The sequence below is a fragment of the Diceros bicornis genome, chromosome 4 (assembly GCF_020826845.1).
Source record: "Diceros bicornis minor isolate mBicDic1 chromosome 4, mDicBic1.mat.cur, whole genome shotgun sequence".
Lineage (NCBI taxonomy): Eukaryota > Metazoa > Chordata > Mammalia > Perissodactyla > Rhinocerotidae > Diceros > Diceros bicornis.
Genome location: NC_080743.1, coordinates 58,722,368 through 58,747,903, shown reverse-complemented (window position 1 = coordinate 58,747,903; position 25,536 = coordinate 58,722,368). Strand labels below are relative to the sequence as shown.

At 46.7% G+C, this 25,536-nt stretch overlaps 1 protein-coding gene across 2 annotated transcripts in view; it reads left to right on the top strand.

Annotated features, from left to right (window-relative positions):
- KCNN3 (potassium calcium-activated channel subfamily N member 3) overlaps positions 1 to 25,536 on the top strand; it is a 147,969-nt gene that overhangs the window by 81,695 nt on the left and 40,738 nt on the right. For both annotated transcript variants that reach the window (XM_058539306.1, XM_058539305.1), the window contains exon 3: positions 8,822 to 9,240. In XM_058539306.1, the coding sequence (XP_058395289.1) occupies positions 8,822 to 9,240 (419 nt within the window). The remainder of the gene's footprint in view (positions 1 to 8,821; positions 9,241 to 25,536) is intronic.

The window sequence follows — 25,536 nt, the reverse complement described above, 5'->3', positions numbered from 1 at the left end:
TGACTTCCTCCCTTGGGGTAGGGGTTGGGGGGTCAGTGGCAGCCACTTCTAAGTGGGCTCTATTCCCCGTCCTGGCTCGGGACTGGCCTCAGGTGCTCCTTGGCAGCTTCCCCTCGCCTCCTCCCCTCAGCCTGCAGCCCCCAACCTCCAAAGTTCCTGTTCATTTCTAGGGCAGATAAATTAAGCCCTGTGTTGGTCTCCTCTGACCTCACCCCATCTTTGCCCAAAAAGGAATCTTCTTCATTAGCAAACACACTTAGGTATGTAGGTGGGCTCCAAAACAAAGATGGTCTCTTCCTCAGCAGGGACTCCACCACCAGATCTACTCACTGGAGGGCTGAGGAGGACGGGGAAGATGATACCTGGGTATTCTGCCTGTGGAAATGAAAGCAACTGTCTTTATTCCACAAACAGACCAATCTGGATTGCTAATCACAATGTGAGTTTCCCAGGGTGTTGCAGACCCAGCCTGTTTTAATTATGTATTGATTCTGTGGTCAGTGAAGGTTCTTCTGAGAAGTGAACATTTAAGGAGCAGGCTTGAGTTTCCTTTAGAATAAAACAAACTAATGCCCAAATTGGCTAGTCTCTAACATAGAGGGTTCTGCTTGGTGGATTGGCTGGTAAAAGGGCATGGAACGTGGAATCACATAGAATGCTGTAGGGCCCTGGGCAATTGATTTAACCTCTCTGGGTTTTAGTTTCTTAATCTGCAAAATAGGCATAATCTTCTTCCTTACAGGAAGGTTGTGAGGTTGCAATGAGATAGCATGTGCAAAATCACCTGCCTTGGCCTGTAGTTGGGCTCTGGGGCAATTTTGACACATAAGGACACTACTGTGGACTGAACTGCATCCCCCCAAATTCATATGTTGAAGACCTAACCCCCCAATGTAACAGTATTTGGGGTAGAGTCTTCAGGAGGTAAGACAAAGTTTAAATGAGGTTATGAGTGGCCTAATCTGATAGGACTGTGGCCTTAAAAGAAGAGAAGAGAGAGTGAGATCTCTCTCTCTGCCATGTGAGGAGACAGTGAGAAGGTGGCTGTATGCAAGCCAGGAAGAGAGTCCCCATCAGAACGCAACCATGCTGGCACCTGGATCTCAAACTTCCAGCCTCCAGAACTGTGAGAAAATAAAGTTCTGTTGTTTAAGCCACCCAGTCTGTGGTACTTTGTCATAGCAGACCAAGCCAACTAACACAGACGTGTATTTAACCTATGGACCATCTGTCTTCAGAAAGTGGTGACGAAGTGCACACGGCCGTGGTGGGGGTGGGCCTGTGTTCCCCCTGCATGCAGCTCCTTCCATGGCCTACAAGGTCCCAATGAGCTGGGCCTGCTACCTTCTTGGCCTTATCTGGTACCACCCTTCACTTAGTTCCCACATTGGCCTTCTTTCTTTCATCTCTCAAACTCTCCAAGCTCCATCCTGCTTTGGGCCTTTGCCCATGCTGTCCCCTCTGCCTGTGATGCACACCTTTGCAGGGCTTACCTTTCACTCAAAGACCTGCTCCTCAGAGAGCCCTGCCCTGGGCTGCCTGCCTAAGACAATGCTGCCTCCACCCAGACTGCTCTCTTTTCCTTTGCCCTGTCTTAGTCTCTTCCTAGCAGGAATCAGTCACTGAAATTAAATGCTTTACCTGTTTATTGTCTCTTTTTCTCCATTACAATGTAAGCTCCATGAGGACAGAGGCCTTGTCTACTTGTTCTTGTTATAACTTTAGAGCTTAGCACAGTGACTGTCACGTAATAGGGACTCAACCCATACTAAATGAATGAATGAATGAACGAACTGATCTGGGTAAAGCTCCATGCCTGTGCCTCCAGAATCTCTTGGACTAGACCAAAAGCACCTTGATTTCCAGCACCATACCTTCTCCCTCATTATAACTAGAGGCCAACTGGTCCAGCCAATGGTTTTCCAACTAAAGGGTTCTATGGAGGGGCGTGGGGCCACCACAGGGAGCTAGGCTGGAGGAGGAGGTGAATGAGTTGGCCTTTGAATGCTCCTCTCCACCCTTTCAACTAGAACAGCTCTAAGTTTATCTGTTTCCTATATTGGGCTTATATGAAAAATCTCATTAGTAAAAATGGCTCCATGGCTAGGAGAAAAGTGGAAAACCTTTTTTTCCCTTTTTGGATCCAACCTTTCAAAATGTTACAGATGAGGAATCTGAGGACCACAGAGGGAAAGGGACCTGCCCACGCACAGATGGTCAGTGGCAGAATGCTGTATCCCCAATGGTGCCGTGGTCAGGGATCAAGAAATTCTTGTTATGTGAGTAAAAATGCGTGCTTCCTCGAATGCTATAACTTGGCTTTCATTCCCTAAGAACTGGGGACAGGAAAGGATTTATGGTCACCACTGGTCTCTGACAGTCCCAAGCAAACTTCGAGCTCAAAAGTCCCCGTGGGTTCTCATGCGCCCTGCAGGAGACCAGAGGTGAACTTGGCCAGGGGCACTCAGGAGAACCCTGGGCTGGCCACCAAAGAGCCACCGTGGGACATTACACACAGCCCAGTGCCATTGCCTCAGTCTGTCACAGCAGCTTCAGATGAGGGGGATTTCTTCTTAGAAAGACACATAACTGGCCAGCATGGACCCCAACCCTCTTGAGAGTCTTGCTGATGGTAGACTCATCGACTTTTCTGACAGTCTGCTTACCTGCTGGCCTCTTTTAGAGGCACCTTTTTTCTACCTTTGCTTTTTTTTTCCTTCCTCTGTTTCTTCAGCTAGTTCCATGGAGCATTTGCTGACTGGAAATTTTATGTTACCCATTACCGCAAACCCAGGAGTTCATCACTGGCAATCAGCCCCTGTCCTTGGGGAAACCTAATTAGATATTACAGGACTTTTGATGTCGTTTCCATGGAAACCCCCATAGTAATGGTGTACATGCAGAATATATGCTCTAGGGAGTTTGAAAAATATATATTTTATGACTGGATTTTAAGAAAATCTTTAATTTTTTTCCTTTTTCTTTTTTTATGCATATATTTTTTTAAATGATGGAAATTTTCCCTGGAGTTTTTCTCCCACAGAGAGAGAACAGTAGAGAACACAAAAGGCCTTTTCCATTTTCTCTCCTTTAATTTGAAAAAATTCATAGTTGCGCAAGAATGAAAGTTCTTCAGGTTGGTCAGAAAATGTCTAGGCAGGGTCTCCCCTCACAGCTGAGAACATTTTAATGAAAGATTTTGCTTAAATAAGGAACTTGAAAGGCCTGAAGGGTTTCAAAGCAGAATGGGGAAAACTAGTGAATCCAATGAATCAACCCCAAACTTATTTACCCTGAAAGGAAAAAAAAAAAAGGCAGGTTTCCTGTGTGCCTCCAAGGGAGATGCAGGGGGCTCATGCGGGGCCTGGTGCTCAGCGCTCTGTCAGGTTGACACTCCGGGATAGTCTCCATGTCTCCCTGTCAGGACAGCCTGTCCTGGGTCCTGCAGCTAACACATGGTGGGCTCCAGAGATGCCACTGAACTGACTGTCCTGAGGTTACCAGATGGCCCTTCAGAGTTGGCTCCCGTGGAGAGCTGGTGAACGACATGATTGCTCTGTGAGAAACTCTAATGAGGGAAGCATGCAGCCCTGGTCTGACTGAGGCGGGGGTGCAGACGGAGGGCCCCACAGACTTGACAGACAGAGAGCCTGTCACACACCCATGTGCAACAGCTAAAAGTCAAGGGTTTCTGGAGAATCCATAAATAACTTCAGTTGTTCTTTTTGATACCCCCAATTGGCCGTTCAAGGATGGAATGCGCACACCGACCTCTTTGCTGGCCGTCAGCCAATCCGTTTACCCCCCAAATCTGCTAACAAGATTCACTGTTCTGGGACTCACTGTGGTTTTTCTCTTTTCCACCCCATAGATTCTGTTTGGCTTGTGTTGCTTGATTCGGTCTACCAGCTGACTTCCTCATGTGTGGGGAACACTCCACATGCAAAATAAGTAAACTGCTTGCAAAATAACTTTTTAAATGCATTGAGTTATTCTTTGATATATAAAATGATCTGTCCACTGGGTGGGGGTAGGGGTGGGGGAAGCTGGCATGGCCCTTGATCAGGATCCTCTCCCCATCCAGTTACCCAGTTACTTGAGAAAGACTGGCCAGCCCTGACTGATCAACTGTGTGGGGGTCGGGGGGTGGAAGTTCATTCTAGGGGCTGTGGCTTGAGAAGCTAAAGGGAAACGTCGGGCGTGGCAGGCAAATACCCGACTCTTCTTTCTAATCCATGTGCCAAGTCAGTCCATGAGTTAGTTTTCTTATGTTATTATTCTGTTGCATAGCAAAGCACTCTGAAACTTAAGGGCTTAAAGCAATAATCATTTAGCTCACCATTATGTGGGTCAGCAGTCTGGGCTGGGCTCAGCTCAGTGGTTCTTCTGCTGGTCTCACCTGGGTGCACTTCTGTCATGCAGCTGTCGAGGATGGCCTTACTCGCATGCTCGTCAGCTGGTGCTGGCTGTAGGCTGGGGTGACAGGGAAAACGAGGCCATGTGTCTACCTCAAGCCCCAATGCACTGACATTTTTCAAACCTCTGCTGCATCACATTTTCTAATGTCCCATTGGCCAAAGCAAGGCACATGGCCAAGTTCAGATTCAAGGGGTTGAGAAATAGACTGTACCTGTTGCTGGCAGGAGAGGCAAAGTCATATATGAAGAAGCAAACAAGTGGGATGGGAGGAATCTGTGACCATTCTGGTGAGCTATGACACCAGGTTTGTCTGAGACAGGCCTTCCAGGCACTGGGAAACCCCATCTTGCCCAAGACGCTTTCCAAGATGGGCCCTCGTCATGCTTCTCTTATGCTAGCGCTACTTGAGACTGGGAGCTGATTCATGGGACATGTGTCTGATTCGTATTTATATCACCACAGTGTCCTAACCTAGTTGGTTCTTTTTTATTGAGGTATAATTGACAAATAAAATTGTATCTATTTGAAGTATACAACATGATCATTTCGTGTATGTATACATTGTGAAATGATCACCACAATCAATTAGCACATCCATCACCTCACAAGTTATCTTTTTGTGTGTGAGAACACTTAAGAGCTACTGTCTTAGCAAATTTAAAGTACTAGTCGGATCTTACTAGTTGTTTTATTGAATTAAATTGAGTTGAGTTGAGTTGAATTGAGTTGGTTCTCCTTTCTCTCTAATTACAAGCTCCTTGAAGGCAAGTTGGGAATTGCTCTGTTGCATAAAATCTCCCTACAGAGCTCTCAGAATTATACTAACAGGCCAACGACCCTACAGGCTCTCAGAACCACCAGTGAAGTGGCAGAAGGAATAGGTCTGGAGCCAGCTCTGCTCAGGGCCCTATCCGAGGAAAGAATGGGTCTTGCAGGAGACCATGGGCCCTGGCACTGAAGCATTACTTCTTCAGGCTGGCCATACTGCAAATGAGTGACATCACTGTTTTAGGCTTAGGAAGCAGAAAGACTCAGCAGCTTGGAGAATGTGGCTTTCCTTCCCCATTTAGCATGCAAGGGGCAAACCTAAGCCAGGTCAGGAGGAAACTTGTTGTCAGCTCCAGGCTTCTGAGGCTTCAGAGGTCCACAGTGGACCTCTCGAGGGCTCCCTGGTGCGCCTGCCCCATGCCAAATCCTGCCACATCACCTCAGCACTCTTCCAACATTCATCAGGGCAAACTGCTCTAGAGCCAGGCCTGGGTAGCTGAGACCAAACCGTAGGGGAGGACAGTCTTTTGTCTGAGCTGCTTGTCCACTTCTCCTCTCCCCTCCGGTTCAGCACTTCTCAAGATCCTGGTTCCAGATTAGCTCCAGAACTTTCTAAGGCTTGAAGATCACCTGGGACAATTTATTCCAGATGGGACCATTCTTTGGGAATAGGAAGGTGTTCTTCCCATGGCATAAGATGAATTGTCGGGTACTTAATTAGTCACAGGCTTACGAATGAGTTTTCTACAGGAATTTCCATTCTGGGTAGTTAACAAGGGCCCCTGGCAATCTGTCCTTTTCTTTATATAACACAGTCATCCATCTACCCACCCCTTTATTCACTAAAGTCCTGCTGACTGCCCACTGTGTGCCAGGCACCATCTCAGGCATTGGAGAGAGGCAAGATGAGCTAGGCGTGGGTCCTGTCCCAGAGAGCTCATATGCTCAGAACACACACAAGGTGGGATGTGCCAAGCCAGTGGGTCTGTGTAGGACCATAGAATTATGGCTCTTCAGAGCCAAGGGCACCTCAGGGTGCCCCATCCATCCCCTCAATCTCCAGAGGAGGAAACTGAGCCTGAGAGGGGAGCTTATTAACACAGGGTAACCCAGTAGGTGGTAGTTATTGATTCACTAAACAAGCATTTATCAAACACCTACTATATGCTCAGATCTGGGCTGGCCACTGGAGATACCCCAGGGAACAAGAAAGACACAGCCCCTGTCCATTTGGAGCTCCAACTGTGACTGGTGGGTCCCAATCTGGGTTACACTTAGAATCAGCTTGGGAGCTTTAAGAAAAATGCCAGTGCCAGGGCTTCATGCCCAGAGATTCAAATTTGCTTGGTCTGGGTGGGCCCGGGCATGGGTATTTTTAGCAAGCTCTCCAAGTAATTGTAATGTGCAGCAAGGTCGAGAACCTTTGCTCTAGGGAGAAAGACAGACAAAAACCAAGTAAACACAAATAGATACATAACTGAGATTTGCGATTTGTAAGGAATGAACACGATGCTGAGTGAGGACACAGCAGGGTGGGGAATCTGTTATCTGAAAGGAAAGGAGTGAGGCTGCGCTTACAGAGCTGTGATTCCAGGGGTCAGATGGGAGCAGGCATAAGGGTGTCCTCATCTGGGACAGCAATGGAATCTTCTGGGACATATTGCCCCCCCTACAGATCCACATATCCCTGCACTGGAGCCCTATCCACCAGAGGCTCTCAATCTGCAGCCTGAAATGGCTGTCTGCCATTCCTCCATCCCTCAACCCCCACCCTGTTTATGAATGCCCCTCAGGCCAGCCAGTTTAATAATCCCTCACATTTTTAGAATAGTTAGTAAAGCACATTCCCTCTTATTATCTGTATTATTGTATCCTACCGCTAATCCCATGAGATGGGCAGGGTCAGGGTTAATAGTCCCATGACGGAGATGTGGAAACAGGCTCAGAGACGTGGTGTGACCTGCCTAAGATCACACAGCTGATAACTGGATGTGCAAGACTTCAGTCTAGCTCGCCAGCCTCTCATTCCACCACCCTATGTTGCCCCTCACCCACCCTGCACCAGGAAACTGAGACAGAAGCAGGGTACCTGAGAGGCAGGTGGTGACACCCGCCCTGGACCAGCACCTTCCTGCCAAGCGGCAGAATGGTGCGCCCTCTCCTTTAACTTGGACGGCATACGATCTCGGTCCCCCTCAGGGAATCAAAGGGATCTGTGACTCCTTGCTTCAGTTCCTGCCCAGAGTGAACCCAGTTACTATGGTAACCTGATGCAGCTCTTTCCTATAGGGTGGATGGTTTTCACTGTGTATGTGGAGAGTTTGGCCAGGCAGTCACGTGGCCATGGCTTGGCCTCTTAGCGGCATTAGGGGCAGAGGGAACCCTTTGAGCAGCCATTAGGTGTTTTCTCTTCCCACAGATGGTGGAAACCTGTGTCTGGAAACACCTGGGCTTGGCTGCCCTGGGGCAGGAGGGTGGGAGAGTCTTGGCTGGGTGCTGTGCTGGGTACCCTCTCCTGTTTAGAGATCACACCTTCCTCATTAGAGCACCTGGGCCAAAGTCGGCCCCTGAGCCAGCTGCCCCCATAGAGCTTTCTAGTTCCCCTCTGTGATCCTCATCATTGGGGCCATGCTCAGAGCTGTCTTATTCAACCCTGAAGCCTCGCAGTGGGACCTCCTTGAGAACAAAGCCTGGGCCTTCCCTGTATGTGAATGCAGGCACGAGCCCAGGCTGGGCACACAGCAGGTGCTCAGTAAATGCTTGTTTCAGCTGCTTTGCCTCTCCTCATGCCATGACAGCAGGAATCTCAGCTTCGTGGAAGGTTAGGGCTGGAAGGGGCTTAGACATCACTGAGCCCAACCCTCATTTCACAGAAAGACTGAGACCCATCCACTAAAAATGCTAAAAACAATACTAGCTAATATTTACAGAGCGTTTCCTGGGTGCTAGGCAGGATTCCGTGCACTTTGTATATACTAATCCATTGCAGCCTCACAGAGACCGCTATGCAGCAGTCTCTGCATAATACCTGCATAGCAGGTATTATTATTGTCCCCAGATGGGGAAACTGAGGCACAGAGAGGTTCAGTAACTCACCCAAGATCACAGAGCTGGTTGGCGTTAGGATCAGGATCCAGACCCGGGCATTTGGTCCGTCTCCAGGTCCCACACAACAACACTCCACTGCATAATGTGAGAGCAAGGCACTGCCAGGGAACACCTGTCGATTTCTTCTCTTAAGTGGGAGAGGAGTCTGCCAGCCCTTGTGAGTTCACTCACCCGGGAAACATAACTTTGTCACCTCCGCATCCCCTCCAGGGCCTGGCAGGGTCTCAGGGACCTTTTTTTTTTTTTTTTTTTTTTTAATACAAATGAACTGTTCTTCCTTCTTCTCCTGAAACAGTCAGTTTGGGGGCACGTTGGAACAGGAAGGGACCTTGGGAAGCAATTTACAGAAATGGAGGCCCAGAGAGTGAATGTGTCTTAGCCACGTCTCCCGACTCCCCCCTCAGGGCTCTCACCACACCAGCGAGGCCTCCAAAGAGCGCCCCTAGGTGGGTCAGCTGCCCAGTGCTCCCTCACCCGCTGTGCGCTTCCGCCCTGGCCACACTAACGGGCTCTCTGCTCCCACCAGCTCTTCGTGATCGACAATGGTGCGGACGACTGGCGGATAGCCATGACCTACGAGCGCATCCTCTACATCAGCCTGGAGATGCTGGTGTGCGCCATCCACCCCATTCCTGGCGAGTACAAGTTCTTCTGGACGGCGCGCCTGGCCTTTTCCTACACACCGTCGCGGGCGGAGGCCGACGTGGACATCATCCTCTCCATCCCCATGTTCCTGCGCCTGTACCTGATCGCCCGCGTCATGCTGCTGCACAGCAAGCTCTTCACCGATGCCTCGTCCCGCAGCATCGGGGCCCTCAACAAGATCAACTTCAACACCCGCTTCGTCATGAAGACCCTCATGACCATCTGTCCTGGCACTGTGCTGCTCGTGTTCAGCATCTCGCTGTGGATCATCGCTGCCTGGACGGTCCGCGTCTGCGAAAGGTATTCCCGCGGCTCCGGGTCTCCACTCGATCTGGGCCTTCTGAGCACAAAGTGCATGCTGGGATGGGGGACGGAAGGAGGAGCGGGGGTGCCAGGATGTGTATGGTCTAATGGAGACAGCCATATCCCCAAGCACCTCAAAGGAGCAAATGGGAAAGGGGAGGGCCAAGTCAGGGCTGAATATGAGCTGCAGCATCCAAACTTTGGAACCAAGGTAAGCTGGGAAAAACTAATATATAGTATTGCTCATTTTCTGTTCCCTCTTTGTAAGCCAATATATCAAAGCATTCTGGTTACATCGTTAACCCTTTCTCCTGTATAACACTTTGCAATTTCCGTATTATCTCTTCCTCTTGGAGATTAACGTTGCTCATTAGAATTTTAAAGGCTCTGAGAAGTCCTGCGGTAATGAAAGTGGTTTAATTTTGTTTAGTCCAGATTTTTGCAAAGTATTCGCCCACAACCCCTTTTCATTGTACAACACTATTGATGCCTCCCTACTCAAAGTTTGATCCACAGACCAGCAGCATCAGCCTCACTGGAAATGCGTTGGAAATGCAGAATCTCAGGCCTCACCCCAGACCTACTGAATAGACTTTGCATTTTAGCAAGTTCAACCAGTGATTCATCTGACTTGATAGTTTAAGAAGCACTGTACTGATGGAACATACTTTGGGAAACATTGTTTTAGGAGGCTGGTGGCTGGGCAGTGACTCAGAGAAGCAGCTGGTGGGAGAGAAGGATGATATGGCCTAGTAGAGATCCGGGGCTCTAACCCACAGTCTCAGCCCCTCATAACTGCCGTCACCGAGGCTCAAGGATAAGACTGTTGCTTCCTCCTTCCACTGCCACCCTCAAGCTGCCCTTAGTGATGCCTCTCCCTTTCAAGCTGACCCTAGATATTCACTGTAATCTGATTTCACATGTGGAATCTGAAGACCTACGTTAGAAACCTAGATTCTGCCCCTAAGTGGCTGTGAGACTTTGGGCAAGTCACTTAACCTCTCTGGGCCTCAGTGTCCTCATTTTAAAATGAAGCTCTCTTGAGATAGAAGGAAGATATGTTCACCTGAGACAGGTTATTTTTATTATGTTGGGAGCCCTGGTCAAGCATCCTGTGTAATTTACATGGATCCTGGTAGTCACCCTTAATTCATCAACATTTATAGTTGTATTGCCAAATCTTCCATGTACCAGTGTCCCAGCAGAGATAAAATCAGAAAAGGAAGACTGGAGGAGAGTTAGCCTAAAAACATCTCTCATGGGTGTGTTGAACCAGATTTCCCACATATTTTGATATGTTCTGTTTGCAGACATTTCTTTCAGTTATTCAGCCAGCAGACACACAGTCACACTATGAGGGCATTCTTCTGGAGCAGGACAAGGGCCCCTAAGCATGGCAGAGTCAATCTCTGAGAGCCAGTGCAGTGTTGGGAGACATTGCTCACATACAAAGCCCCAGGGACACACGACACCCATCTATTCAGAGCCCGCCATTACTCAGCAGCTGACATTGCAACACCTGCTCTAAGTTGGACTACACCTCATGATGCTCATGAGCCTTTGCTGGTAAGCAGACGCCCTTTCTGCGATGGACAAAGCATGTGCTCAGCTTCCAACCCCAAACCCCTGATAGTACTCTGAGCTGAGCAACATCGTGCCAGTCACTTTGCCTCTCTAGGCCTCAGTTTTCTCATCTGCAAGCTGGGGCTAATAATGTCCTCTTTACAGGATTTGTTGTTAGAGTCAAACAAGATAGTGTACTGTACACTGCAATACAATGATAGTGAAAATTAATAATAATAACAGAGATCCCTTGATAACTCTTGGGAATTTTGTGGCTGCCTTCTTATAATCAGAACAAACCAATTCCTACCATAGGTAGTCCTCTGCTCTATTTTCCTTTCTGATTGATTGAAGCCAAGTCTTCTAACAACAATCATAATTGAATTTGCACAGCCCCTTGCGGTGTTTTAAATCTTCCACATCCTCAGATCAACCCTGATTGGTGTGTATGGTCACCCCATTTTCCAGATGAACACATGGGCTGAACATGGAACAAAGTACCCGCCAGTGAGTTTCGCTATTTATTGAACCTCTCACAAGTACAGGTGATGATTTTTTACTGGAAAATAAGTGTGCTTCAAAGTGCACAGTTTGCAAAGTACTCTGTTGTATTTTATTTGGCACTGAAAGGCCCTCCAAGGCTTCCCCGGCCCCCGGCAGAGCACCAGGCCTCTGTCCACAGACATGACTGACAAGCCCCAGCTGAAGACCGTGGCAAAGGCCCAGAGAAACAACGAGCAAATCAAAAGTTCTCCTGAAGTTTCCCTTTCTCTTGTGAAAAGGCCCTTTGACAAAAAGGCTTCTGCTTAGATCTAACACGAGGTGTAGTAAAGCCATGTGGGTGTTATCGTTGCTCCTGTTTTTCAGGCACTTACCCTGTGCCAGTTCTGTGTGAAATCTCCAAATATGTTACTCCATTTGCCCACACTGTAGACCTGTGATAGAGCTCCCACGACTGTCCCCATTCTAGAGTTGAGGAAACTGACGTCAAGTAACTGACCAGAGGTCACAGAGCTAGTGAAGGTGGAGCCCGAATCTGAGCTTGATTCTGACTCCGAACTTCGTGTTTGTCTCACCCCCAAGGCTGAATCCTGCACTTACAAGGAAACCGTGGCCTCAACTCTCTTGGCGACTTTCCCGATCTGAGAGTCTCAAAGCCACTGAGACTGACACTTAAATCCCAGTCTTGCTGTTTTGTCTGCCTCTGAGGGCTGTGCCCTTAACCATTTTATCACACTGTCTTCAGGGCTGACTTCAAGTTGCATGCAAACATATCCGAGTATAGTGGGTGCTGTGGTGTGCCACCCAGAGGCCCCTCTAGGCCCAGGCTCTCATCCCCTCCCTCAGCTGAGGTCATCGGCTGTGGCCGAGTCCCTCTCCCAGGATCGCCCTGGCTAAAGGAGCTGCCTCAGCCAAGGTCAAGCCCCCTGCCCAGGGGCAGCAAGCATCCAGTGACTTGTCAGTGTAGGAGTTTAAAGGCCCAGCTCCTTGACCTCTAGCAGGACAACTCTGCAGGGCCATCTGGGCTCCAGGGCTCCCTGAGGGACCGCCAGAAGCTCCTGTTGTGACTGCACAGCACTCTGTCTTCTCCCTCTACCCAGCCCTACTTCCCTCGCTCCTCATGGGTGTCCATCCTGAGAGCAGCCCCCATAAACCTCTGGCACTCAGATCGCAGAGTCTCAGAGACTCTTCCCCAGGAATCTGCCCCGGGGAACTGTGAAAGTATGCATAAGTAAGTAAAGTATATTTTTTCCTAATCAGGCAAAGCACTTCTCTTAAAAGGACCAAGCAATTTCTTTTCAGATCAAGCTTAAATGATCATTGTCCTTCCCCAATGTCAAATAGTAAGTAAGATTGGCAGAGACCTTGAGACAGGAATTATTCAACCAGAGACTGGATAGAATCCAGAAGTAGGGGCTGCTTTGGGGGCTGAAGCACTGCCCCGGGATGGGAAGAGGATGTGAGCAAGATGACCTTGATCTCTCTCAGCCTGATCTGATGATGATTCTGTCACCTTAGACAGCAGAGAGGGTAAACGACTTGCCCAAGGTCACATAGCAGCGTGACAGGTTCTAGAAAAACTCCTGTCTGCTGATGCCCAGAGCAGGGCTTGTTCACATTCCAGGTGGCTTTCATCAGCCTGGACTTATCTCTAGTTGTATACACACACTTCTGAAGTTGCTATGGAAATCCCTCTTCAGCAAGATGCATTTTAAAAGACATTTCTCATCTCTTGGGTTGGCTTTTATGTGACAATAAAGGTTTTTCACATTTCCTCCTTCCAAGACGGGAGAGGGAATTAGTAATTACCCAGGATTGCCTGCTGTGGGGAGGGCAGCGTCGGGTTACCAGGAGGGCAGCGACAACAGCGGGCTTGTTTTCCCTGGACCCCAGTGAGGCATTACATCATGGGTTCCGAGGCCTGACAGTTGTGGCACTCGGCATTCTCTGGGATTCTCCTGGCCGCCTGCCCGCCTCCCACAGGCCTCCCAGAGCCCATCTGAGGAACCTCCTCATTAAACACTGTCACACGCCAAGCTGCCCTGCTGGTGGAGGGACCATCTGAGGCCCCGGTCCTACAGCAGCAGGTTGGGGAAGTGGGCTTTCCTGGCACGCCCTGAGCAGAGGTCTGCCAGCTCACATGTGGAGGTTTATCTCCCTGGGAGGAGCGGCAAGGCCTCCCCTAACACTGATAAAGCGGGCTGAGTGTCGTGATCCCGAGCCAGGTTTTGTAAATGACCCTCCAGCCGCTGGAATAGATTTCCTTTGGACTCTTCCCTCCTGGGGCTCCAGGTTCTGGACACAGGCTGTCACAGTGTCACAGGCCTTCCAGCCTGTCAACAGGTCTTTGGTGATCGTGGTGTGAATTTTTGTCTTTTTCTGCATCTTGATATTTTAATGAGAAACTTGATTCTGGAGATCTGGCCCCTGGAATTGGAGAAAAACAATTTGTGTTTCATTCTTTCTCTTATTAAAACAAAGCCACCCTTCCCATCGTAAGGAAGATAAAAAGAGGCTTCCTTTCTCCATCTTCTTCTGCCTCTGTCTCAGACACCCAGATCTGTACCAGCCAGAAGCCAGGGAGCAAGAAGAGTTCCCTCCTCCTCCCCATCTCCTGCCCACAACCTCCTACCACCCCTGGCAGGGAACCTTGACTCCAAGAACACAGTAGAAAGACAGCCTACAGGTTGAAGCACATTGCATGGGGTTGACACAAGCCCCCAGGTAGAGCCCTTGTGTGCTGGGCAGAGCTGAGAAGAGACCTGCGAACAAAGGGGTGAGGACTGTGACTTGTCACGGGCCCCTTTGGTTTGAGGTGCAACCTCCAATGTGGAACATATGCACAGTGACCCACTGGGACGATGGGAAGAAATGATCAGAACTTCTGTTCATAGTTATTTTCATCTAAAAAAATTAAGCTTTACTAATATTGTATATGCAGGTAGACAGTAAAACGTGCAATTTATAAGAAATATATGTATAGCAGAGGGAGTGCATGCTCAAAAAACTTACTAGTAGAAGTCCATGATTCTAAAGTTTGCATACCACTGGTTTAGGGTAGCAGAAGACTAGTTAGGGAGGATAGGAAAGTATCCTGCCACATTGGATGAAGCCTGCTAGATCCCGGAACCCTGCCCCCTAACTGGAGAACTGGAAAGTCAGCACCGGATGGGGCAGAGGAGCAGCCCAAGGCAATCCTGCTGCCTGGTGCTGGTCTAGGTAGATCACTCCTATTCAAAGATGAATTCATGGTGGGGGGTGCGGGGGAGAGTGAGGAAGGGTGTGGATGGAGGGATGGGGATCCTACAGGAGCCTTTGAGACAAACCTGCAGCATTAAGAAAGAGGAAAATAATCCTGAAGATGCAGAAGAATGTTTAATTATGAGAAACAAAAAGCAACATTAAAAGATCCTTGGGGGGGCGGCCCCATGGCTTAGCGGTTAAGTGCGTGTGCTCCGCTGCTGGCAGCCCAGGTTCGGATCCCAGGCACGCACCAATGCACCGCTTGTCAGGTCGTGCTGTGGCGGCATCCCATGTAAAAGTGGAGGAAGATGGGCACAGATGTTAGCTCAGGGCTGACCTTCCTCACACACACACAAAAAAAGATCCTTGGGCATCTCTAACAGGGTGCAGGAAGTTGTGATCTCCACAGCAGAGAAGAGTGGGCAGATATGAAATGAAAATGTGTGTGTTGGGCCGGCCCCGTGGCTTAGTGGTTAAGTGAGTGCGCTCCACTGCTGGCGGCCTGGGTTCGGATCCCAGGCGCGCACCGACGCACTGCTTCTCTGGCCATGCTGAGGCCGAGTCCCACATACAGCAACTAGAAGGACGTGCAGCTATGACATACAACTATCTACTACTGGGGCTTTGGGGGAAAAAAATAAAAAAATAAAAAAAAATAAAAAATAAAAAATAAAAAAAGAAAATGTGTGTGGTTCACATAAGCACCATGTTCCAGAAAACTAAGATTGTTTTAGCAAACAGAAAATCCACATTGGGGGCACTGAATTTAAAAAAATGTCGAACTTGGAGGACAAACTTAAAAGTTCTCTCAGAATGTAGAAGACAAAAACAAAGAGATGAGAGAAGAGGGTGAACAGGACAGAATTGGAGGCTTTAGAATCAAGGTTAAATGCAAGAATTAGAGTAATTTTGGAGGAAGAAACCAGAATAATTTGGATAAAAGCATAATCGTAGACATACATGAAGAAAACTTTTCCAGAATTGGCTGGCTGGAGGGGTGGTGGGAAGGTTAAGATTAGACAGATCAAAAAGTCTTCCTGTTTTCCAATTAGAGAGAGAAAGCAACCCCTAGACATATCCTAAGAAATTTTTTTTTTCAGGAAAATTCACTGAACCATTAGGTTAAATAATCCTAGAAGCACACAGACAGCACAGAACAGACTTTTCCTCAGAAACCTTAAATTCCGGAAGCCATTAGGGCATTAGTGTCACTCACATGAGGAAACAAAGAGGAATGAAAGTCATTCTGGGAGTTTTATGGGCTCAGAAGGTAAACAACCTATGCTTTCTGGGGAGCTTGTATACTAGTTGACCAAAGGACGAATCACAATTAAGATCTTAATAATGGGAGCCAGTCCTGATGGCCTACTGGTTAAAGGTCAGCAGGCTCTGCTTCAGCAGCCCAGGTTTGGTTCCTGGGTGTGGAACCACACCACCCGTCTGTCAGTAGCCATGCTGTGGCAGCAGCTCACATAGAAGAACTAGAAGGAGCTACAACTGGAATATACAACTATGTACTGGGGCTTTGGGGAGGGAAAAGAAAAAAAAAGAGAGAGGAAGATTGGCAACAGATGGTAGCTCAGGGTGAATCTTTCCCAGCAAAACAATTTTTTAAAAAAGATCTTAATAATGGAACAGTGTGAAAGACAGACAGGTAGACAGCATTGAGATGAGGTAAACATAAAATCTAGACTACCTTTAAGCGTGGTAGCAAAACCAAATTCTAATGTCAAAGAAAAAGTGGATTCTGGGGAGAGTAGATGTATGAAATAAGAACAATAATTCCATAATAATTAGAGAGTTGCAAACCCTCAGATTAAAAAGTTGAGAGGAGAGGGCTAGAAAGGATTAGTGAAAGCATGCAAAATTCATCATCTTGTATAGAAGAGAATTTAAAAAGCCCTATCATTCAATTTTAATAATTAGAGAAATATAGTTTAAATCATTTTTTAAACCTAAAGGTAACCACAGGTAGAATTTTAAAAGTGTAACAATGATGATAACAATAGCATCAGCCAGGTATTATTTCACTTACTCCATTGCACAGCTTTGTGAGGTATGGGGACTATTATTATCTCCATTTTACATGTGAGGAAGTTGAGGCACAGCGAGGTTAAGAGCCAAGGAGCGGCAGACCTGAGACCCCAACACCCTGCCTGGGAGCCTCACTTTTCCCTACCCTGAGAATGTGCACTTTCCACATCCAAAGATGAGACACACAAACAACATTAGAGACAGAAAAATAAAGGAAGCAGGAAGGATTTAAAAACAAAAAGCATGAAACAAGATGAGAGAAAACCAAACGTAAAACTTATAACAATCAACATAATTGAGTTTACCTCCCCTATTAGAAGACAATGTCTTTTACTTAGATAGGATTTAAAAGCAAAATTTAATTTCATGCTGTTTGCAAAAAAGGTACCTAAAATGGAAGGAGCCAGAAAAATAAATGAATAGCAAAGATTTATTAGGTAAATACAAACTGAAGAGCAAATGAGGAGAAACCCTCATTTTAAACAAAGTTGAATTCAAAGCAAAAATCATTAAATGGTCCAAAGAAACAATTTAATATGGATAAAAATACCATACACAGTAAAACTGTGAACTTTTATGCAAAAATAAATAAAGAGATCAAGAATCTAAATTTTTAATGTTTTAATTAACTGATAAATATTGAACTTTGTAGCCTATAAACAAATAATACATCTTCTTTTTAAGCATCCATGAAACAATTACAAAAATCTATCAACTTCTTGGCCACACGATTCTGATTCAAATCAGAAAAATTTTTCAGGCATATTCTCTAACCACAAGGCCATAAAACTTCAATTAAAAAGAAACATTTTAGGGGAAATTTTAAAGCAATTGCCTCAATTACAACATAATCAAAAGAGAATTACTCAAAACTATCATTAAAGATTATTTAAAAATTACGATGACAATTCTATATATCAAAACTCAGGGTGTGACCAAAGTTGTACTCAGATGAAAAATATCCTTAAAGCTTTTCATTTAAAAAAAAACCAAGCATGAAAATAAATTGAATTCATTAGAAGAACAAAACAAACCTCAAGAGAACAGATTACATCTATAACAAAGACAAAGACAGGAATTAATGCATTCAAAAACAGAAAAACAGAATTTATAAATCCAAAAGATACCAACTTTGAATAAAGCTAAACAAGAAAAAAGTTAGAAAACAAAAACAAAATTAGAAATTTTAAGGGGGAATAACTAGTGATTCTGAGGATGTTTTAATAAATGAGAATAGTTTAACTTGTTTTGAAAGAGAAGACCATTGAGGGGGACTTCCTCTACTAGATAGTAACATGCATTATAAAACTCAGGTAAAGTCCTTGTGGCATAAAATCAGTAAAGACAGATCAATGAAACCTAGTGGAAAACCCTGAAATAAACCCTAGTATGTAAGAAGCCAACTCATGAGAAAGAAAACCAATTAGGAAGTGATAGATTATTCCATAAATGTTAATGGGGAGATTGGATACTTGGGTGAAAAATTAAATTAGAACCCCATTTCTTACCAGCCACCAAAATAAATTCCAGGTGGATTAAAGAGTCAGATGTAAAAGAAGAAACCATGAATGAGCTCCAGAAAACAAAGTGAATATTTAATCAATTCTGAGGTGGGAAAGAATTGTTAAGCATAAAATCTCAGAAGAGAAGAAACATGAAGGAAAGGGCTGGTGTATCTGATTATATATCATCCATACAATTTTAGATTTCTGTCCTTGAAAAAATATAATCTTATTTGAAAAGCAAATGTTACACTAGCAAAAATATTTGCAGCAAAGATGACAAGAGGTAAATATCTGTATTATAAAAAGCAGTCTTAGAAACCAATCGGAAAAACTCATCTCAGTAAAAAAAGAAAAAAAAGGCCAGACAACCACAAAGGAAGAAATACAAAAAGCCAATAAAATGAAAAACACTCATATAGTCAGCCTCACCAATCAAACAACTACAAATTAAAACTACAAGGAGAATTATTTTTTCTCCTCTGGAATTGACAAAAATTTAAATGAATATAATTCAGTACTGGACAAAGTTGTTATTGGTGGTGGTGGAGTGGGCGGGTTGTTTCTCTTACACTCATGGCAAGAAGGAAAATTAGCACCACCTTTATGGAAAAGAATTTACCAGTATGTCATGGGAGCCTTTACAAGTTTGTAACTTTAACCCAGTAATTCTCCTTCTAGGAAGCTATTCTAATGGAATAATCAATTTGTGTCAGATTCTTCAGCCTGATGCTGTCGCTAGTAGTGGAGAATCAGACACCAAGTGACTGTCCAGGATTTAAATGGTTAAATAAATTATAGCATATCCATATGCTGGGTAGTTAGGCAACAATTAAAACATCAACCTTTTGAAGACTATGCTAAGGAAAATAGTCATGATGTAACATTTGAAAAAGGAGCACACAAAATAGTATTATATAGGATGTTATCAATTTAAAATATATAGTTGTTATAATATGCATAGAAAATGCTTGCAAAATACATATAAATATTAAGTTGTTTTCTCTGTGGGATGTTACCTGTGATCTTTTCCTTACATTTTATTGTATTTTCTACAATGAGAATGCATGACTTAATATATATGTATTTGTTTATTTTTTTAATGGAAAGAAGTAGCATTTATTTTTTCTCCCTCCATAAAACCCCTCTTTTCATCTTCCACAGGAATTCACGTTTTATGTCAACAGGGCTTGGAAAGTAATGGTGAATTGCTCAGTTTCTACATATAATTCTCTCAGAAAAGCGCAATGCAAGTTCCTTCCTGAAGGGATCCCCTCCCGACCTAGCAGCCAGTGGCCTTAATGGACAGGGCAGCGGGACGACGGGAGCCTAGTGCCGGAGTCCTCCTCCTCCTCCGGGCGGGTGTGTCACTTCGAGCCCCTGTGTGGCCGAGGGACGTTTGTGGGCGGACCTAGAGCCCGTGTGCAGACAGGTGGAGTTCCGCAGGAGAGGTGTGACCGAGGCGGCTCCCTTAGGTCTTCAGCACCCGCTCTGCGAAGGGGGCCCTGCGACGGCTCGCGAGCGCCTAGGCAGGTGCGGTGAAAGCGAGTGTCGGCCATCGAGAGGATGCTGGTGCCGGGGTGCGGCGGAGGCTCGCTCAGGGGGCGCAGGGCGGTGGGGGAGCGCGAGCAGGTGGGGGCCAGTGGGCGGGGTCTCCACGGCAGGGGCGGGCCGCGGAGGAGGAGCCCGCTGGCCGGTCCAGGCGCTGCCCGAGTTCAGGTTCAACCCTGCCCTGGTGCCCGCGCGCAGCCGGGAGTGGCTTCAGGGCTGGATCGTCTGCGCCAGGGCTGCTTCTCATTCCTGCCTCTGGTAGCGTGCCCGTTCTGATTTCCTGTGCGTGCTTTACATTTTTCCCCATCTTTACTCCTTCACAGCCCACTTTCTCTATTTCTGATTCAACAATTCTTTCCTCTTTCTCATTTGCAGTATTTTTGTACTCTTGGATGCTAAAGCATGGAAACCATTCATTTGTGACTAGTTTCTTCGTACTTTTATTTATATTAAATAATAAGGTTACTTATATATTATATTATAATTAATGGATGACACCTCTTAGAAAGGAGAATCAAGAAATAGGAAAATGAGGAAAATTTCTGTAAAATTACCATTCTGAAGCACTAAGTTTGGGACAGTGTGGTTGCAAAGTGAGCTCCGTATTGCACTGAGAAACCGTTCCATTTTTGCAGCCGAGTCAACCCCAGGATTACTCCAGCCTGTCTGGGTTTCCTTCCACTCTTTCTGCCAGGTAGAGACCATCTTTCTGCCTCCAGGAGCTTTGCCTTAGGTAGACTCAGCTAAGTGCCAGTTCTTTCTCCAGCTGGGAAGGATCATTCAGCCTTTCTCAGCCTGGGATCCCAGAGAGAAGTAAGCCCTCCAGAACTGGGCTGGAACGGCCGTCTTCCCCATTCTGCCAGGATGGTGCACAGCTAGTACCACGCTAGATGTACGTATAGGAGAGAAGTTGCTTGTTGCCTACATGGATGCCTAAGGGCATCTGAACTTAATTCTCACCGCCTGGCACCAGTTGAAAAGGGCTGCACCCCTGGGAGGAGACAGTGCCAGAACTCTTACAAGGGTGGGAGTCCTTGGAGGAGCGAAGGTGAGGAAAAGGGAGGGGTTCCTGTAAGCCACGTCAGCCACATCTATTTGTGGGCTGACAGTAGTCAGACAGGAAACCTATATTTTGTCAACTTTTCCATTTTTCAACTTTGGGGTTGTTTTGTTTGCCTGTGGTGATTGCATTGTGCTCTGCGTCTCTGATACAGGCACCCACCAGCAGGGGACTGGACCCTCAACCCACAGGCCTTCTCCATGTGCTCCGTGGCCTAGGACATCTCACGTGTGTTCTCGTCACCGCCCTGTGCTTTCCACCCGCTTCCGCTGTGGGCCCGGCCGGCCACCCAGGCTGGTGTGGAGCCCTGCATTCCAGCTCTCACAGCACAGCTGCAGGAGGATTGTTTCATGTGATTTTTCTCCTTCCATTTAATACAGACTCCTCCATCCCCTGAGACTTGTCCCTAGTCCCCCAGAAGCTGAGCTGGGAGGGAATATGCTATACTCTAAATGGCACCTCATTGAGTACCCCCTCACTCCCCTCCACCTAGATGCCCACTTCCTCCCTCTGTCCACTGCCCAAGAGTTTAGGGGCAACCCTAGTCTCCTGGTGGCTTGGGAGCAGTGGCCCTGGGAACCTACCAGCCCTAACACACCTGGTCATTCTGTTCTCCCAAGAGGCTCATGGGAGGCGCCTGCTCACAAAGCCCCTGCAGGCTGTCACAGATAGGCCCAGACATGCTGAGACGGGCCAGATGGGCTCCGATACCCCAACAAGAGTAGGAGCACAGAGCCTAGTTCATAAAACTCCTCCTGAAAATTTTAAACCAACACACACTAACAGTAGCGTCAGCACGCCAGAGGCTGAGTCCTGTGATGCACACAGCCTGAACTCAGGGTTAAAAGACGGTTGGGCTCCTGGTTCCACCATTTATCTTGCACATGTTCTTGTCCTGGCCAGAATCATGCAGTCTCTGCTCTGGGACAGGGAACTCACTGCTTTAAAAGACCATTCAATCCGTTTGCAGACAGCTCTGATTTAGAAATATCTTCCTTGTATTGGTTAAAATTTCACTCCTTGTAGTTTCTGTCTTGGGTCCTAACTCTGTTTTCTGTATCCACACAAAAGAAGTTCGAGCAATGTAGGCTGGTGGTTAAACCACTGCCATCTAGGCAGATATGGTCCTAGGGCCCTGCTCATGCTCTCAGCAGCAGGTGACCTGGGCAAGCAAGCCTCAGGATGTTGGGGAAATGGGACAATTCACAAAAGGCCCTTAGCCCAGGGTAATGCAGTGAGCACATGGGGAGCACAGTGAAGCAGGCTGGGATTTTCTCTTGCACTGAAGCATCTGAGAACAGGTTTCACCTTCTCCAATCTATGGTCTCTAATCCCCTCAACAAGTCCTCACAGGTCTCTGTCAACTATCAGACTCCATTCTCCTGCTCACCCTCCTCCCTGGTCATCAATGTCCCCACAAAGTGGAGGCCCCAGACTGAACATAAAGCCCCTAGTGTTAGACAACCTCCTATTTTCTTGGCATTATTCTCCTCTTAATGCAGCTCAAGAGTGGCCCACAGGAAGGATGAGGGGCACCCAGAATAGGCATAATGGCCTGGGAATTGGGGAGGGAGACACAGGGCACATCTCTGTTTAGATTTGGCACTTTGACAGCCCCATGCTCTATTGTTAACTTTTCCTCCACACAACTGCAAAGGCCCTGCTTAGCCTGAGCCCAGCAGGGAGTGATTGGCACCCCCACCCCACATGGCTCACCACCGGACAGGAGCCACAGCTGAGGTTAAGGCCAGAAGGGTGGTTTGGCCATGTGGGGAGCAGGTGGGACTCTAAGTGTCAAGAGACCCATGCCCTGCTCCCAGCTTTAGCAAGGGGTTGGGGGTCTGGCCTGGGCTCCATTTCCCTGCCTTAGTTTTCCCACTGATGAAAGCAGTGGTGTGTCAGGCCCTTGCAGATCTTTAAACAGGGATTGCTGAGCACTGAGGGTTGAGATCGCCTCCCCTGCTCTCTGGGCCCACCCAATACTGTTCTTTCCCCATCCCCTTCTGCTTCCACCAGCATCTCCTTCCTTTAACTGGACATTCTCCATCCTCTGCCATTTCCTGTCATCACACCTGGCCCTGGAGAATGCATCCACTCTCACAAGAACGCATCCACGCCTCCTAGGTCGAAACATTGAGCCAAGCCTCTCCCCTGAGCTGTATGCTGCATTACAAATAGCTGGCTAAATAAGAATAATGTTATTAATAGTTATTGAGTCCTGCTATTCACCAGGCACTGTCAGGATTAAATATACCTTAGAGAATAGAACATATGTGATTGCTTCCCTCTTTGGGCTTATAGTCTAGCAGGGAAGACCGATAATAAGTCAAGAAACAAATAAGGATGTAATTTCAGATCTATGATATATACTGTGAAGGAGTTAAAAAACAAAATTGCAATGATTTTTTAAAAAGTAATAGAGTTGGAGAGGGATCCCACCCAGCTGGGGCCTACTTGGAAGTTCTCTCTGGAGTGGTTACATTTCAGCTGAGAACTGAAGGGTGAGAAGAAATGAGCCATTTACACACCAAGGGGGTGGACTTTCCAAGAAGAGGGAACAGCAGGTACAAAGGCCCTGAGGTGGCGAAAAATGTGGTGTGTGGAGTCACTGAAAGGAGAGTAGAATGGACGGGCATGTGACTGTGGCAGGACCTAAGCTACAGGGAGGGTAGGAGGCTGATAGGAGGGGCCCTGGGGGTCATGTTAAGGGGTTGAAGCCAAGTGCAATGAATAGCCTCTGAAGAGTTTTATATAGGAGAGTAATACAATCTGGTTCATTCTAAGAATATTGCTTGGGCACCTTTGTGGAGAGTAAATTGGAAGTGGGCAAGAAAACTAGCAGGAGGAGGAGTTAGGAGGCCATTGCAGCAGGCCAGGCAAGAGAAAACAGCGACTTAGAAGGGTGGTGGTGGCAGTGCAGAGTTCCTGAATGCATCCTGTGTACACGCTAAGAGTTTTATGAGCACGTCCTCATGCACTGGTGTCCCAGGCATCAAGTCTCTGTTTAAACTCATCATGCTGCCCCTAAGTTCTCTCTGCTTCTCTGTCTTTGTCTTCTTTTTCTCAGGAACTTTATCAGTTAGTATTAGTTTTTGGCTGCAAGTGACAGAAAACCCAAAATAACAATAGCTTAAACAAAATAGAAGTTTCTTTTGTTATGCAAGAGACAGCTAGGAAAGGGTCAGTTCAAAGCAGTTATGGTGCTCAGTGGCATCAGAGACCCAGGCTCCTTCTCCATTGTTGCCCTGCCAGCCTTGGTACGTGGTTTCCTCCTCATAGTCTAGGAAGGCTGCTGGAGCTCCAGCCATCCTGTCTACCTTCTATCCAGCAAGAGGGAGGAAGGGACAAAATAAGATGAGCTCTTTCTCCTTAAAGACATTTCCTGAAAGTAACACATGTCATTTCCATTCACATCCATCCATTGGTTGGTCACATGGCTGGAAAAATGTAGTCTTTATTATTGGTAGCCATTGCTCATTCCTGGGCTCTCTTACCAATGAAGAAGGGAAGAAGGGCTGTTGGGCTATAACCATCTCTTAGACTCAAAACCATTCACCATCCTTCTACCCACACCCACCTCCATTCAGCCCTCTATTCAGGCATCAAGCCCTATAGTTCTTATTCTATAATGTCTCTCAAATTCATCTCTTCCTGGTACCTTGCTGTTGCAGATCCTTGTCATCTTACTATGGACTATAGAAATAGCTTCTCTGGTTTCAAATTATGCTACCACTAGATACATTCTCTTACCTCTAAAAACCTTCAATGGCTCCCTCTAGAAGATGAAGTCCATATTCCTTGCTTTAGTGTCCAGGGTCCTCTGTAGTCTGACCACAGTCAACCTATGATAAAACCAATTTGGTTCAATTTCAGTAACATTAGCAATGATTGTAATAACACCTCACATTTCTAAATGTGAAGTTTTGTTGCCTACAAAATTGAAAGCAGTGGCTCCTGAAGTCAGAAAACCCAGGCTCACCACCTAGCTTAATAATGGACTAGCTGTGTGACCTTGGGCAAGTCACTTACCCTCTATTAAATAAGACAAGTGCCCATGGCTGTAACTGGTTCTTGACAAATACTTTCCTTTTCCTGGGCCTCATTCTTCTGATCTGTAGGTTGGAGGTATAAGCCTGTCTTACCTACTTCCTAGATGGGTTATGAAATTCAGACAAGAGAAGGCATGAAAAGCCAAGAAAATCATAAAACACAGGACTCATGCTCTTCTGCTTCTCCCAACGGCCCTAAGAAGTGAGCAGGCAAGACAGGGTCCAGAGTCCCCAGGTTGTGGACCAGGACCTGTGACTTAGAGAGGCTGGGTGATTTGTCCTGTCCCCTGACTGGCAGGGCAGTGGAGGCCTGGGACCCCAGGATCCTGACCACCTGCCGCAGGGCTCTTGGGGTACTTGTTAAACTGGGGAGTTGTCTCATGTGACTATTGGGGCCAAAGGAGAAAGAGCATAATGTGCAAGGCAAAATAAGTTTTTCTTTCCGTTTGGGTTATGAGGTCATTTTATAATTCGTTTGAAGGCACACTCGCTGGTGCCTAGACAGAAACTGTGATTGGTGCCATAGAAAACCCGTGATTTTTGGTGGGAAGCCACTTCCCGTTAGGGAGTACAAGTAAAAGAACAGCTCATTGTCCTTGAGTGCCACAATGTCAGTTTTGGGGGAGGTGGAGGTGGGGTTGGAGACTGACTAGACATTTTCTGAGAAAATATGTCAAAATTAATAAAGTAAACAGCTATATTGTCAAACTTACCGCATTAAGTAAATGTGAATATAGCTAACTGGCTGGTAACTTTATAATTGTTTTGTCAAGTTTAACATCTGAAATTG